Source organism: Haemorhous mexicanus, chromosome 4, assembly GCF_027477595.1.
Source record: "Haemorhous mexicanus isolate bHaeMex1 chromosome 4, bHaeMex1.pri, whole genome shotgun sequence".
In the NCBI taxonomy this organism is placed as follows: Eukaryota; Metazoa; Chordata; class Aves; order Passeriformes; family Fringillidae; genus Haemorhous; species Haemorhous mexicanus.
In genome coordinates, this window is record NC_082344.1 from 50,583,191 (window position 1) to 50,596,120 (window position 12,930).

The window sequence follows — 12,930 nt, forward strand, 5'->3', positions numbered from 1 at the left end:
TCAGGGAAGGGAGTCAGATGCAAACTCTAACAAATGTACTGAACTGGGCAGAAGAAGCTTATGACACACAAGCAGCTTTACAGGGGAAAAAAAAACATGTACAATACAAAATGCACTATTTACCGTAATTTTATTTGTGGTTGAGGTAACTGGCAAAATTTCAAGACCCATTCGTATTCTCTTTTGTTTTTCACAGTAAGCTTTCCAGGTATCTTCATTGAAGCCATAGTTAAAATAATCTGAGAGATCAGCCCCTTTAAGTAGAGAAGTATAGGTTTTTTAGGACATTACAAAGTTCATCCTTCCTGCACTAATCATATATACACCTCTACTCAGAGCATGAAAACTGATTAGGTATTGATCTAAAAAGCGCAACTGAAACATACAATTCATCAATAGACAGAGTATTCATTGCTAAGATTGTAAACCCATTAAAATTTAGTCAGAAACACTAACTTGCCTAGCATCATGATGTGGGGACCAAGGGTGAGAATATCATGGGATATTACAATCCCCCATATCTTTACAACAAGATAAATGTAAGATCTATAGATTTGCTTTATGTTCAGTGAAGAACCGCCCCCTTTTGTTTTGCTTGTTCTGTATTTGACTTCTCACTTTGTTTTGGCTCCTAGTTTCATTAAATGCCATGAAGTATTTTTAGGGTAAGAGAGAACAGTTGTAACTCAAATGCAGAGAATATATTTAATACAGCTAACATTTCAAACTTCAGATAAGCATCAAAGGCTCCTCTTTTCTTCCATTTTGGAGACACTATTTGTACTACCATAGCAATATACAAACACAAGAAAAAACCTATATTCAGCAGCAAGATGTACTGGTACTAAAAAACCAAATCAACGCTGGTAAAATTAGAAAAGTTCATACAAATCACTTGAGCCAATGAGACAATACAGAGGAGACTCATGGAAAGTCTTTGCAGCAAGTCCCAGTTTCTTATTCAAAACTCATGAATGTCTAAGCATGAACACAACCTAGCACAGGCAGTTACATTTCACCATTCTTCATGCTAACACCTGCCAGAACTGTTTTCCACAGTTTGCTTTATCTTGTGTTCCATGGCACAGAGCAATGGCAGTAATCTCCACAGGAACACAGACTTCCAAGGAGAGCTCAGGATACACATGTATTTAAAAAATGCCTATCGCTTTCTCCCAACACGTGATGGGGATGTATACTAACAAACACGGCACACCCAAACACTGCAGCACAGCAGGAAGGCAACAAGTAACACAGTTGCTTTTTCCAAATTATGCTGCACAGTACCTCTGAGGGATAGGTAAAATGTCAACAGGATCACTATTAAAACAACCTACTGAACACCTGTGTATCAGTGAACATAAACCAGACATTACCTGGCTTTCTCCAAGGTTTATCTTCAAAAGAATCTAAATCTACTTCCAGAAGTGGCACACCATTAATACTCCCTGGTGCATCTAGATCCAGTCCCTTAACTTTTGCACCTGTGAAGAAAAGTTAGTTAGAGCCTTCTGTCTCTACCAAATAGAATTTTATCAGTATCATTGCACTTAGAATAATAAAAAATAAATTAAAAGCCAGAAAAATTTATCAAGAAGTTTTAAAAGAAACAATTATTTCCTTAATCCAAAACAATATCCATTTGGTTTTTTTTTTTTACTAATATTACTGTGTAAATTTTCTTACCAGAAGATCCATAAGCTCGTCCTCCTGCCTTAATATTGAGATTTACAGGTGCTGCTCCATAACTTCAAGAAATTAACAAAAAAATGAATTAGACAAAGAAAACTTTTAAATCAGAAGAAAACACAAAACAAGAGATAGCTAGATCCAGAAACATATTGGACCCAGGCTCAATCACCATCCTGAATCTCTAGCTTTCCAAGCTGGTAACTGTAAAAGTAAAGAGATCAGCCTAGGAGGAAGAGAGAGTACCTTTCTATGCTCAGTAGCAACTTCTCCAACTAATAAACAGTAGTGAAGCAAGTCCCAGTCACTCTTCCTGAGTTGAAAGGATAAAGACCTTGATAGAAACAAGAATGGACAGAACCAGAAGAAGAGAGAGAAAGGAAAAATGCAGTTCATTTAGGGATACAGATGACAGTCTGGGGATTAGAGTAAAAACAAAATAAATTAAAAAAAAAAAAAAAGGGAAGGGTTTAGACGGATCATTTTCTCTTTTCATAATCTTTCCATTTAATCTGTACAGAAGTGGAAAATACAAGTATTTCTCTAAAATTATTGAAGTGCTGTTTCAATGTACTAGTAATCATCCATTCTTGTGATCAACAGAAAAGTATGTAATTTTTCACTTTCTAAAATACTTGAGAGCTTTCTTCAGAAAAATGCACTTGGAAATCTAACTACTGAATAGATCTAACTACCTTAGGAATTACAGTATTGTTCATTTGTAACATTAAGAGCTAGCTCTCCCTACCATTTGTGTGTAATGTAACTTATCCTCACAGGTGACCCATATACATGATGAGATTTGCATATAATTAGAGGGTCAGGGTATAGTTTACAGTATCCACTTCCATGCGGTGCTAGTTTTCTTTCAAGTACTGCAACAGCATAAAACTAACACAAAACATTTAACCTTCTGATCTGCCACACTATATTTGTGCATGATTTTGTGAAACAAATCTATCAGGTTTTTTAAACTGCGGTTGACTACTATATGAAAAACCGTTTAATCCTATAAAACAGACTTGTTCTACTGCAGTTAAAGTGTACAACAATGTTCAGTTTGTTTTAAGTTTCTGCCCTTCTGTAAACTTTCTGTCTAATTCACCCAAAAAAGAAGATTTTTCAGAAGACAGGCATTTCTATATACAACCTTCTACTCTAATTAGATTTAGGATCACATGCTCATTGTTTCCTGCATACATGGAAAGAGCATCAGTAAATGAACTGAGAATATAAATCTAGTTTTGCTTTAGTACCACAAAGTTTGAAGCCACTGCCTAGACCACAAGAATACAGCAAGCTACTGAAAGCAGAAAAATAAAGAACTGAAAGAACTGGCGCTTTTTCTATTACATTCATTTGCACATTATTTTAGGACATGAAATACTGAAAGTTTAAAAATACTATGTTTCAAACAGGAGTAAACCACCTGCATTCTAAAGTTAAAAACATGATATACATGAGTCAGACCTACCTGACGACCTGTCATAATTTACAAAATGGCACCCTAGTAACGCAGGTTTTAATAAGCATAAAAATATTGGCATTGACAAGAAAAACAAGCAAACCATGTCCCTCAAAAAAATTTCCATTCAATGAAAAATATTATTTTATCATTTTGGGTAAAATTAGCACTGTACGAAAGTGTTCAGTAAAAAATAAGCCCTTTTTCAAGGCCAGAAGGAATTTGGGGCAATAAAAGTAGCAAGATCAGTATAAATGCCCAAACAATAATCTTGAGAAATAATCTCCAGAGACTCACAGCTTCATCCTTAAGTGCATTAGAATCTTATCTGAGAACATCAATGGGATTGAAACTACAGAGGTTTAATTAGAACTGTATCCTCTACAAACAGGATGAGGAACAAACACTTCTCATGTTGTTGCCATTCTATCCTTTGCAACCAAAATGCCACTGCCACAGTGATGACCCCAAAAATGCTACATAATATAGCCATTCCCTAATAAGAGACAGCTCACTCCTTTACAAACTTAATACAATTATTCCTCAACATCTGAAAACACAATTTAAACTTATATAAAACTCTTCCTTGTACTCCACTGATTTAATTTCACTTGTTTTCAAGCCACTGCATCATACAAAACATTGTTAAAGAGCTAACAAAGTTCTTAATTGATAGTAATTGTGCACACAATCTGACATTTTTGGCAAGTATTAAATGGCAAATATTTGGCAAAGATAAAAAAAAATATAAATATGAAAAGGCAAATAAATGACAAGGACTAAAGAAACTGCATTTATAATTAAACATAATCTCAAATGTTTCCTCAGTTAATGTTTGCAAATAACTTACCTAAACTGTGGAGCTCCTGTCTTAATATCCCCTATGGTGACTTGAACATCATCTTCATCATCATCACTATCACTATCACTGTCATCCTCAGCCTCTGCCACCTTCTATAAAAGAAAAAGTCATTGCTTAGACAAAAAGCAGTCACTTACCTTCTCAATGGAAACACAATCCAGACAAAACCATCCCTTCTAGAAATCTCTGAAAGAAGAAAATTCTCCTCTTCCTAGACATTAGAATTGAGTATCATTAACAGCAAATTTAGGAGGTTACAAGTATCCAGATCAAAATAGAGAAGTGTCTTTAATACTAGGTTCAGTTCTCAAGCATAGAAGAGTTTCCACTATTTAATATCCTCCTTCCCGCTATCTAGGTCATACACACTGGTTCTATTCTTACAGGAATAGAAATGTCATTCAGGAAAGGACTAAAAGATATGGAAGACTAACTTCTTCCCATCATCAATTATATATTCAGCATAACTCAAGTAAATGTTTTCCCAGCTGATGATGAACACTGGAGAAATCTATTTAGTTCCTTACATAAGCGAGCAACATAAAATACTTGAGACATTTCAGCAAACAGACTGAAAAATCAGATATGAGAGCATGCTGTATGCTGTATGACACACTGAGCTTTTTAGGCTCCAGACAAGCACTAAACATGTCCCTACTACATAGTAATGATCAATTCAGACCATTTTATTTGTAGATCTGTTTTTTTCCTCCCAATGATCATCACTCTCATTTTTTTAATGCAGAATTCAATAACCATGTATTAACCAGCCAGTTCTTCACAGTTAGACCTTGATCTCACTGTCTTGATTAACTTTGTATCATCAGAAAAGTCCTAATTTCAAAACTTGGCTCTTTTCCAAGTAAATACATTAAACAGCACAGGTTAAGCATAAAATTCCAGGGAATCCTCCCTGGAGGTGACTTTCCATTACTGTGAAAATAGAACCTTGACTTCTACCCTGTGTTTTCTCTCTATTAGAAACCAGCTAAAATCAGTTACCCACATAGGACTCATCCTGTAACTGCACAATTTTTAAAAATCCTTTGGTGAGGAACTTCTTCAAAAACTTTGTGGAATCCAAGTGAACTTTTCCAACCAAATCATCCTCATTCACATACTAGAATCCTTCAGCAAGAGGCTGAACTCACGGAAGCCAAGCTGATTGTGCCCTAGCAGCCTACAGTTATCCATGCACAGCTGGGTTTCAGCCCTTGTCTACTCTACCATCTATTAAGTTGCCATGTACATTAAAAAAAAAAATCAACAAAAATCAACAGCTTCTTAGAAGGTAAGATGTTGGTGTGCAGTTCATCCTTGCTACGCAACATTAATATAATTTCATAATGATGAAGAGTCTATTCTTGGGGTAGGGAAGATGGGGCAACTCTAGATCAGTATGGATATTCTGTAAATGACAGCTGAAAACAGCCTTTCAATTCCACATGGCTGAAAAGTGCAAATTCATCACTCATCAGGCAACCCACACAGATGCCACTACAAAGGCATCAAACAAGAAATAAAATTTTGTCTGGACAATGTACCTTTTCAACCAAAACCCACTTCACTTATAATCAATGATTTTTTAGTTCCCTCCCCACAGAAATATTCACCAGAAATGTTCAACAAACTTGAACAACATCCATTTTTCTAAGCTGCTGCTGAATATTCATGGACACCATTTACCCTTAAGTTCTCAATTTTGTGGATATATTCTAATGATAACCTAACAATGCCAAGCTATACATAGATTAAAAAATTTTAAAAATATGCAAGTAGAAAAAAACTAAGCCCATAAGGATATCCAGAAATACAAACACCTTTGATGCACTTTAAGTAGCTTTTCAGTTTTAAACAACTGAAATAGGTTTTGAAGTTTTAATAACTTTTCCCCCAATTTTAAATACACTGTAATGCCTTTCATAAATAAAGTGTAAGAGTTACTGTAAAAAAACACTCCACTAAGAGGCCAGTCCTTGAAACTTGCACAAATATCTCAATAACGGTTTCTACATAATTTAGTTATTTCTTGCAGTATGTAAGTCAAAAAGTCCCACTCAAGTAAAACTACAATTTTATCATAGAACTTCTCACACCTTAATTTTTCCCATTCATGGTGACCTGAATCCTTTAACAAACCAGCAACTGTAAATGTAATTTCTTGGTCCTTTCCTTCATCATACCAACAGTGATGTTATCAGACATACTAAACATTGAAGACTACTACAAAACAAGTGTTACATTGCCTCCGAAAGGCATGTGTAATTCACCTCTTGGTTCACACTTTCACACAGTTTTGCAAATCCTGCTTGTCTACCATATCCAAAATAAGAAAAATTATCAGATGACTTTATTTTCTCATCACTGAGAAAAAACAAATCATCATTTTGAAAAGGATGTCTCTGAGAAAAGAGAGGCGTCTTCAAGCATTGTCTTTCTGTCCCCCCAAAAAACCTGGGAGTACTATTTATTTATATTCTGTAAATTAGATTTAAAAATTGGACTTAACTGGAAATTTGATTTCCTAATGTAGCAATTTCTATAGTTTCTGCAGTTCACAAACACATTTTAGAAAAAAAAAGGTGCACACTTAGGCATTAATTCATTTAAATATAAGTCCTAGTCAAATTATGGATTCCCAGCAAGTCATTAAATCAAAACATTTTAAAACACTATTTCAAAAACACGTTTAAAACTACCGTTTTCACAACGCCATTTTCTGCAGCTTCCTCTTCACTTCCAGGTGGGGGTGGAACACTTAAACAAAAACAAACAGGAAAAGGTGAAACTAGGTATTTATTTATGCACATGCTATCTCACAGGTATCAGCTAATGATGAAAAAAAGCTTTGCTTCATCATTCCAGACGAAAAGCCAAAGCTCCAGTTGTATTTGGCATTAACTAAAAAACAAAGCTGACTTATTAAAAAAAACTGAGATGAATATAACTTTATATTAGCAATATTTAGCTGTCATAAATCATACTAACTGGATGTTTGTAGAATAGTTAGAAGCAATGAGGCACTACACTTGGATCTTCCCTTGAAATCAACTGAAATACTTTGTAACATATGAAGGGAGAATAAGTTGTTTGGGGTTTTTTTTTTCCCTGCAGACTGACACTTTTCAAAGACATAATGGAAAAAAAAGCTTCTAAACACCCACAGGTAATGTTTCACTGAAACGGAATTCCCACATCAGCATTGTCAAATTTTCTTCTACCATATGGAACAGTTACAATGCAATGACTAATTCAATTATATTTAACTGTAGACCGAGAACCATAAAAATTTTATACTGGTCCATCTGAAAGGATGAGTACTGTGACATCCAGGCAAATGAGCTGTCTCACTGAGCCTACCTAGGGCTGTTTCCTACACAGTAATATTTTACCTTCCACAGTCCCATTAGCTGTTAGGATGCTGCATCACAAATAGCAAAGTAAGCAGGGAGACATCTAGAAACAATATTCTTTCACAGAAAAGATATTTCTGAAACAGAGTGTGCAACTGCCAATTTTTATTGAAGGGAATGAATCTAACCCCATACTCTGCTGGCAATACACCCATGAGTGCTGGAGACAATACAGCCCAGCTATTACCTCAGGATTCAAGCTTGATCATTTCACTTCATCACCCGGTAAAATGACAATCTAGGTACAGAACCTGAATAACACATCACAATTTCTGTATATACAAACAACACCAAATCTGAGAGGTTAGAGACCAAAACTTTTAACAGCTGAACTGTCTCCATACTTCTGCAGTTCCAAACACAACTCTTAAGATGAGTAAGTATTTGTTATGCTTTTTGTCCAAAACTATGCACTGTGACAGCCAAATGCCAAGCTAGATGCTATTGACCAAAAACTGGACTACACTGCTTCTAAAGTTCATTTTGCAAGTAATTTTCCTAAGTAACAGTAGTAGTGACAAACATGCCAGGTCAAGAAAAGGCAAGTGAACATAAGGAATCAACTGATATGGAATAGCTTCTAAATAAAGAGCAAATAAATAACTAGAATTCTTTGTCCTGGAAGAGACAGGATTCAAGACAAATGCAAGAGAGGCCTAAAAACCTGTTAAGTAACATGGAAAAAATGAAAACAACTCTGTTTCTTATACTACAGAAATAATGGGAATCAAATAATCACACCTCTAGCTGCTTCACAATGATATTATATATAGTCATGTGGAGAAGGTAATTACTGCTTTGTCATTCTGTGCTTGTCAAAGTTGACATGAGTTCAAAAGAGCAATTGAGCAAGCTTACGAACAAGCAGTCCACCAAGGCTAACCAAATGTAAGAGTTCTCACTGAAAAAATGGAAACATCTGTAGAAAATAACAATGTATGCTTTCACAAATTGATTTTCCCTGTATTTGTTTAATATACCTTGACCATCAATAATTTCCATATTTTACCAATTATGAGAATTTTCTTCATTTAGCACAAGTGACTGATTCTCTTTTCCCGTCAGTCTTCATTACTAATCTCCATTAACTTGGTTAGATTTTCAAGGGAGCATCTTTGTGCCCTCATACAGCTCTTTGTAACTCAAGCAGGTTCCCCTCAAATACTTCCAAAGCTTTCCTAAGTTTCTCTAAGTTTCTTTGAAATCCTGTCTTACTGGTTAAAAAAAACCCAACCACGGTAACCCTGCAAGCCTAAGCAGATGTGATCTGTACACCAAACTACCTGGTAATCTTCCACTGCTTCCTTGTATTCCTGTTTTTGCAACTACACTGCAAACTCTTTGGGAGACAGGATGTTTTTCAGTTGCTAAATTATCTCAAACAAGACCCTATCCATCATTAAGATCACAAAGCACAACAATTACAAAAATAGACCAGTTGGCATTTTGTGAGTGGTTATTGCTGTCCATACAGCTAAAATATCTTTAATACTTAAGTGACCCAATTTCACAGGTACAGCCATTTCAAAGAAACGCAAAGTCCAAATATATTATCTTAAGGACACTTTCAAAGACACCAGAGTGGGTTCAGGTCCTACCACCTTTGAAAGTTGGTAGGAGCTGGGAAGAAGAACGTAGTGAACACAGGTTTTATGCAGCCACGCTACAGGGCTTCCAGTTGTCAGGATACTCACCTAGATTTTTCTTCTTCTGGTCTCTCTGCTTCATTTTCATCTACCATAAGAGAAAAGAAACACAATATTTAAGAATAAAATCCCTAGGATATCAACTGTGACAGATTATCTTGGGATGTAGAATATTAGGTAAGTCTTCAGAGACATATTGACTATTGAGACATATTCTCAACATTTCAGTTGTGAAATCAGTCGAGCAGACCCCTAAGCAATTACAGTACTCTGCACTGACAGGTCCACCACATGGGCAAGCTATAGTTTATAGGTTTCATTAATATCTAAACGTAAAGATAGTCCCTAAAGTTGTATAAAAAGTTAATAAATAAAAGGTTAAGCCTCTTTCAGTATTTAAACGCCAAGAACTCGGGGAGGAGAGCATCAGGGAGAGCTCGGTGGCCCCAGGGGTGCCTGTGGGGCAGGGACACCACGCGGGGCTCTCGCTGCTGAGGCCCAGCACGCCTCGGCCTGCGCGGCCCGGGCTGAGGGCCCGCGGCACCGGCAGCGGAGACCGGGGAAGGGAAGGAGCCGGGAGCCGTAGCCTCCGGGGGGCTGGCCGGGAGGAGAGAGGGGGCTGAGCAGCCACGGGGGCGGCGGGACCGGGGACCTTGTTCAGCGGCCCGGCGAGACGCTCACGCCGCGGCCTGCGCACCCCCGCACGGCCCCCCCGCCGCGGCGGCGCCGGGCCGGCCCGCTGGGGAGGCGGGCTGGGCACGGGGGTCGGGGAAGGTCCGTACCGCCATAGAGCCACTCCTCCTCCTCGTCCCCGGCGGCCCCATCGGCGTCCGCCGACAGCCGCTCCGCCTCGCCGGTAGACATGGCCGCCTCCCGCGGGACGCGCGGGCCCAGCCCCGGCAGCGCCTCCCTCCGCCGGCCGCCCCGCCGCGCCGCCCCCGGGCTCCCCCGGCGCCTCGGGCCGCGGCCAAGCGGTGCACGGGCGGGCTGCTGCGAACGCCCAACGCGGCCTCTCGCGGAGGATCCGCCGCCGCCGCCGCCCGGCGCTTCCCCTCCCCCCGCGTGAGTGACACGCACAGGAAGCGGGCCCGGCCCGGCCCCGCGGCGCCCCGGGCACGGGCTGCGGGGGGCGGCCCGGCCGGGCCCGGCCCCGGGACTGCCCTCCCCACCGAGCCGGCCGGGCACCGTCCGTGCGCGACCACTCACCGCGGCTGTGCTTTCGCCGCTCTCCCGAGGCGCGCTGCGAGAGCCACCTTCCCTTCCTCTCGCTGCCGTTTGCTCTCGGCGGTCCTTGTGCTTTCCTGCATCCCTGGACGCCCGTCCGTCCCCTCAGCAAGGATCACCGGCAGCATGGCGATCCCCTCGAGAACATCCTTGCCTATCTCCAGAAGCAGGACTTGGCTAAACACATGTACACTCCAGTGCCGTGCATCTACTGGCGGCTGATGGCAGCTGCGGAGGGAGCGTAACCGCGGGGTAAAAACGCCGCTGCCTCTGCTAGTACTGTCCCTCGGCTCAGGGACTATCCCAGCTGGACGTAGTATTTTAGGTTTAACAACTGTTCATAGATTTTATTTTTTCCTCCACAAATTTCCTGACTTTGTTTTTAGGTGCAGTAAGGATTTAACATTTGTAGTGTGCTGTGAGTGTTGCAACGTGTTTCTATGTTCGAAGTGTTTCTATGAATTTCATTAATTATATTTTAAAAGCGGTGGGGAGTAGTGAGCCATTTTTCCTGGTGATTTGCTCACCTTACATCTGTGAATGCTAGACAACTTCAAGATGCATTAGAAAGGTTAAGTACCAACAACTGTCCAAATAAGTTTCAACCAGTTGTGTGTACAAATGGAGCTTGTGGTGTTTCAGGATGTATGTGAAAACTAAAACAGGGACCTGCTTTTTCACAGCAGGTCAGTTTGGGAAAAATCAAGACTAGAGGACTTGACTGTAACATAAACACAACTCTCAGCGAGGGGAGCTTATTTGAATTGCCTGCACAGAGAACCTTGTTTGAAAGTTTCATATACAGCATGATATTTCACTGGAGTTCACATGAACAACCAGCCCACTCAAAATTTTTTTCACCTAAAATTAAATGTCTGAGTATTGTGCACAGGTAGCTAATTATGTGGTGTAATTGGGTAGGTTTTCATCTTGCTATTTCATTTTTTATGCAAATAGTTGTGGAGTCAGCAAATGGTTTTTCACCATTGAGTCACTTGTTTCTCATGAGACAAATGTGTATATGTAGTACCTCTTCATAGACATGTGTCTGAATTGTCATTCCTGTTTTGTTGACTTTGCCATTGGAAGGAAGGAAGGAAGTGGTGGAAGGAAGGAAGCAAGGAAGGAAGGAAGGAAGGAAACCATGTTCAAGAAAACCGCAACAAGAGTAAGCTAAAAACAAAAAAATATCTTAAAATACTTTGATGCAGATCATCCAAGCAGTTTTCATTGTACAGACCTTTAAAGACAAATCACAGAGAGCTGGTGGTGATGGAAAAACCCACTTTGAGCAACTGTGGCCTGTAAAAAGTGTTTCTTCTTAGGCTTTGAGTAGCTGAAAGGCTGAAGACAGACTGCATCATTGCAAGCTGCATCACCATCTTCACTCACATGTTACACCCCAGAAACCCACAAAGAGATATCACGCTTATGGGAACCCTTTAGTAGTACAGTTCTTCTTCTGACACAGTAGTTGTCACCTTGCACAAGGGATAAAATAAGCTGTAAAAACTACTTAGATAATTTTGTTCCATAACTTAACCATTGTTCTCTGAACTTTATTTTGTCTTCTAGCAAGTAATTTTTGGGTTTTTTCAACACTGGCATATGCAGAACTAGTTGTAATCTATACAGTATTAATAAAGTAAAAAACTATCAGCTTTCTTAAAAATGCATCTGATGTTTTGACAATAATATCTGAAAAATACCTTTTAAAAGAGGTCAGCACTCCCCCCCCCCCCCTTTTTTTAAATGGTTTTAAAGGTAAAGAACCCCTTTTAAATTGTTGGGCAAGCCATAATTTATCTAGATTTTGTCTTTGGCATTCAACCATAAAGCAAAAACGCAGAGATGCATAATCTCTGAGGTAATTCAGTCTGAGAGAAGGATAATTCTACTCTTTTATAAACTCAGGGGCCCAGTGTTAATTATCCCACATCCTTTCTTAGTGTTCATTTTTCGAATCAAAACAGTCAAGAAGGGTGTTAACTTACATATTTTTCTAGCATCATGAAGCTGTATGCCCTAAGGTTAAAATAACAGATTGGTGCTAGAACAGCCCAAAGAAAGGGAATAATGCATCTGAGTATCAATGTCAGTGGAGAACACTAAAAGGGAAGGATCTGATTTAATTACTGGAAATATAGTGAATTCGGTGTTACTCATGTTTTTCAGTGTTCTGAAACCATTTGTATCTGTAAGAGATCTAAGAACAGCAGTTAAGCTGGAGGGTGAACTAATTAAGTAATTTACCCCTTTATTAATGCTGATAATCCTGCTATATCAGAAAAGTTGTCTTCCCAGCTGTGTACCAAGGAGGCTGCCCAAGTGAATACTGTGTGGAACACAGATTTGCAGGGGGGCCATCCATTCTCTGTGGAGAAGAAACTGTGGGTGCTTGTTATGGCGCTTTTTAGCTTTGAAACTGATTTCGAGATCAAGGCCTTTTAAAGTGGAATTGAAATAATTTATCATACGTCTCTAACTGTACTGAGAAAAGTCGCATATAACTGAACAAGAGCACTCCGTGTTGCCAGCTCATTCACCAAAGCATTTGTTAACACTAACACAAGAAATACACAATAGTAGGGCAGGGAGCAGTGATGCAAGTCTCGCCTCTCGGGTGCTGAG

At 39.3% G+C, this 12,930-nt stretch overlaps 1 protein-coding gene across 2 annotated transcripts in view; it reads right to left on the reverse strand.

The window, feature by feature from the left end:
- FIP1L1 (factor interacting with PAPOLA and CPSF1) overlaps positions 1-10,011 on the reverse strand; it is a 37,272-nt gene extending 27,261 nt beyond the window's left edge. Inside the window, exons 1-7 of one of the 2 annotated variants that reach the window (XM_059844838.1) lie at positions 9,858-10,011; positions 9,124-9,163; positions 6,716-6,773; positions 4,005-4,108; positions 1,687-1,748; positions 1,377-1,484; positions 124-254 (exon numbers count right to left, since the gene is read on the reverse strand). In XM_059844838.1, the coding sequence (XP_059700821.1) occupies positions 124-254; positions 1,377-1,484; positions 1,687-1,748; positions 4,005-4,108; positions 6,716-6,773; positions 9,124-9,163; positions 9,858-9,939 (585 nt within the window). In that variant the 5' untranslated portion in view covers positions 9,940-10,011. The remainder of the gene's footprint in view (positions 1-123; positions 255-1,376; positions 1,485-1,686; positions 1,749-4,004; positions 4,109-6,715; positions 6,774-9,123; positions 9,164-9,857) is intronic. The other variant, XM_059844839.1, reaches the window with a different exon arrangement.
- Positions 10,012-12,930: the final 2,919 nt, after the last annotated feature.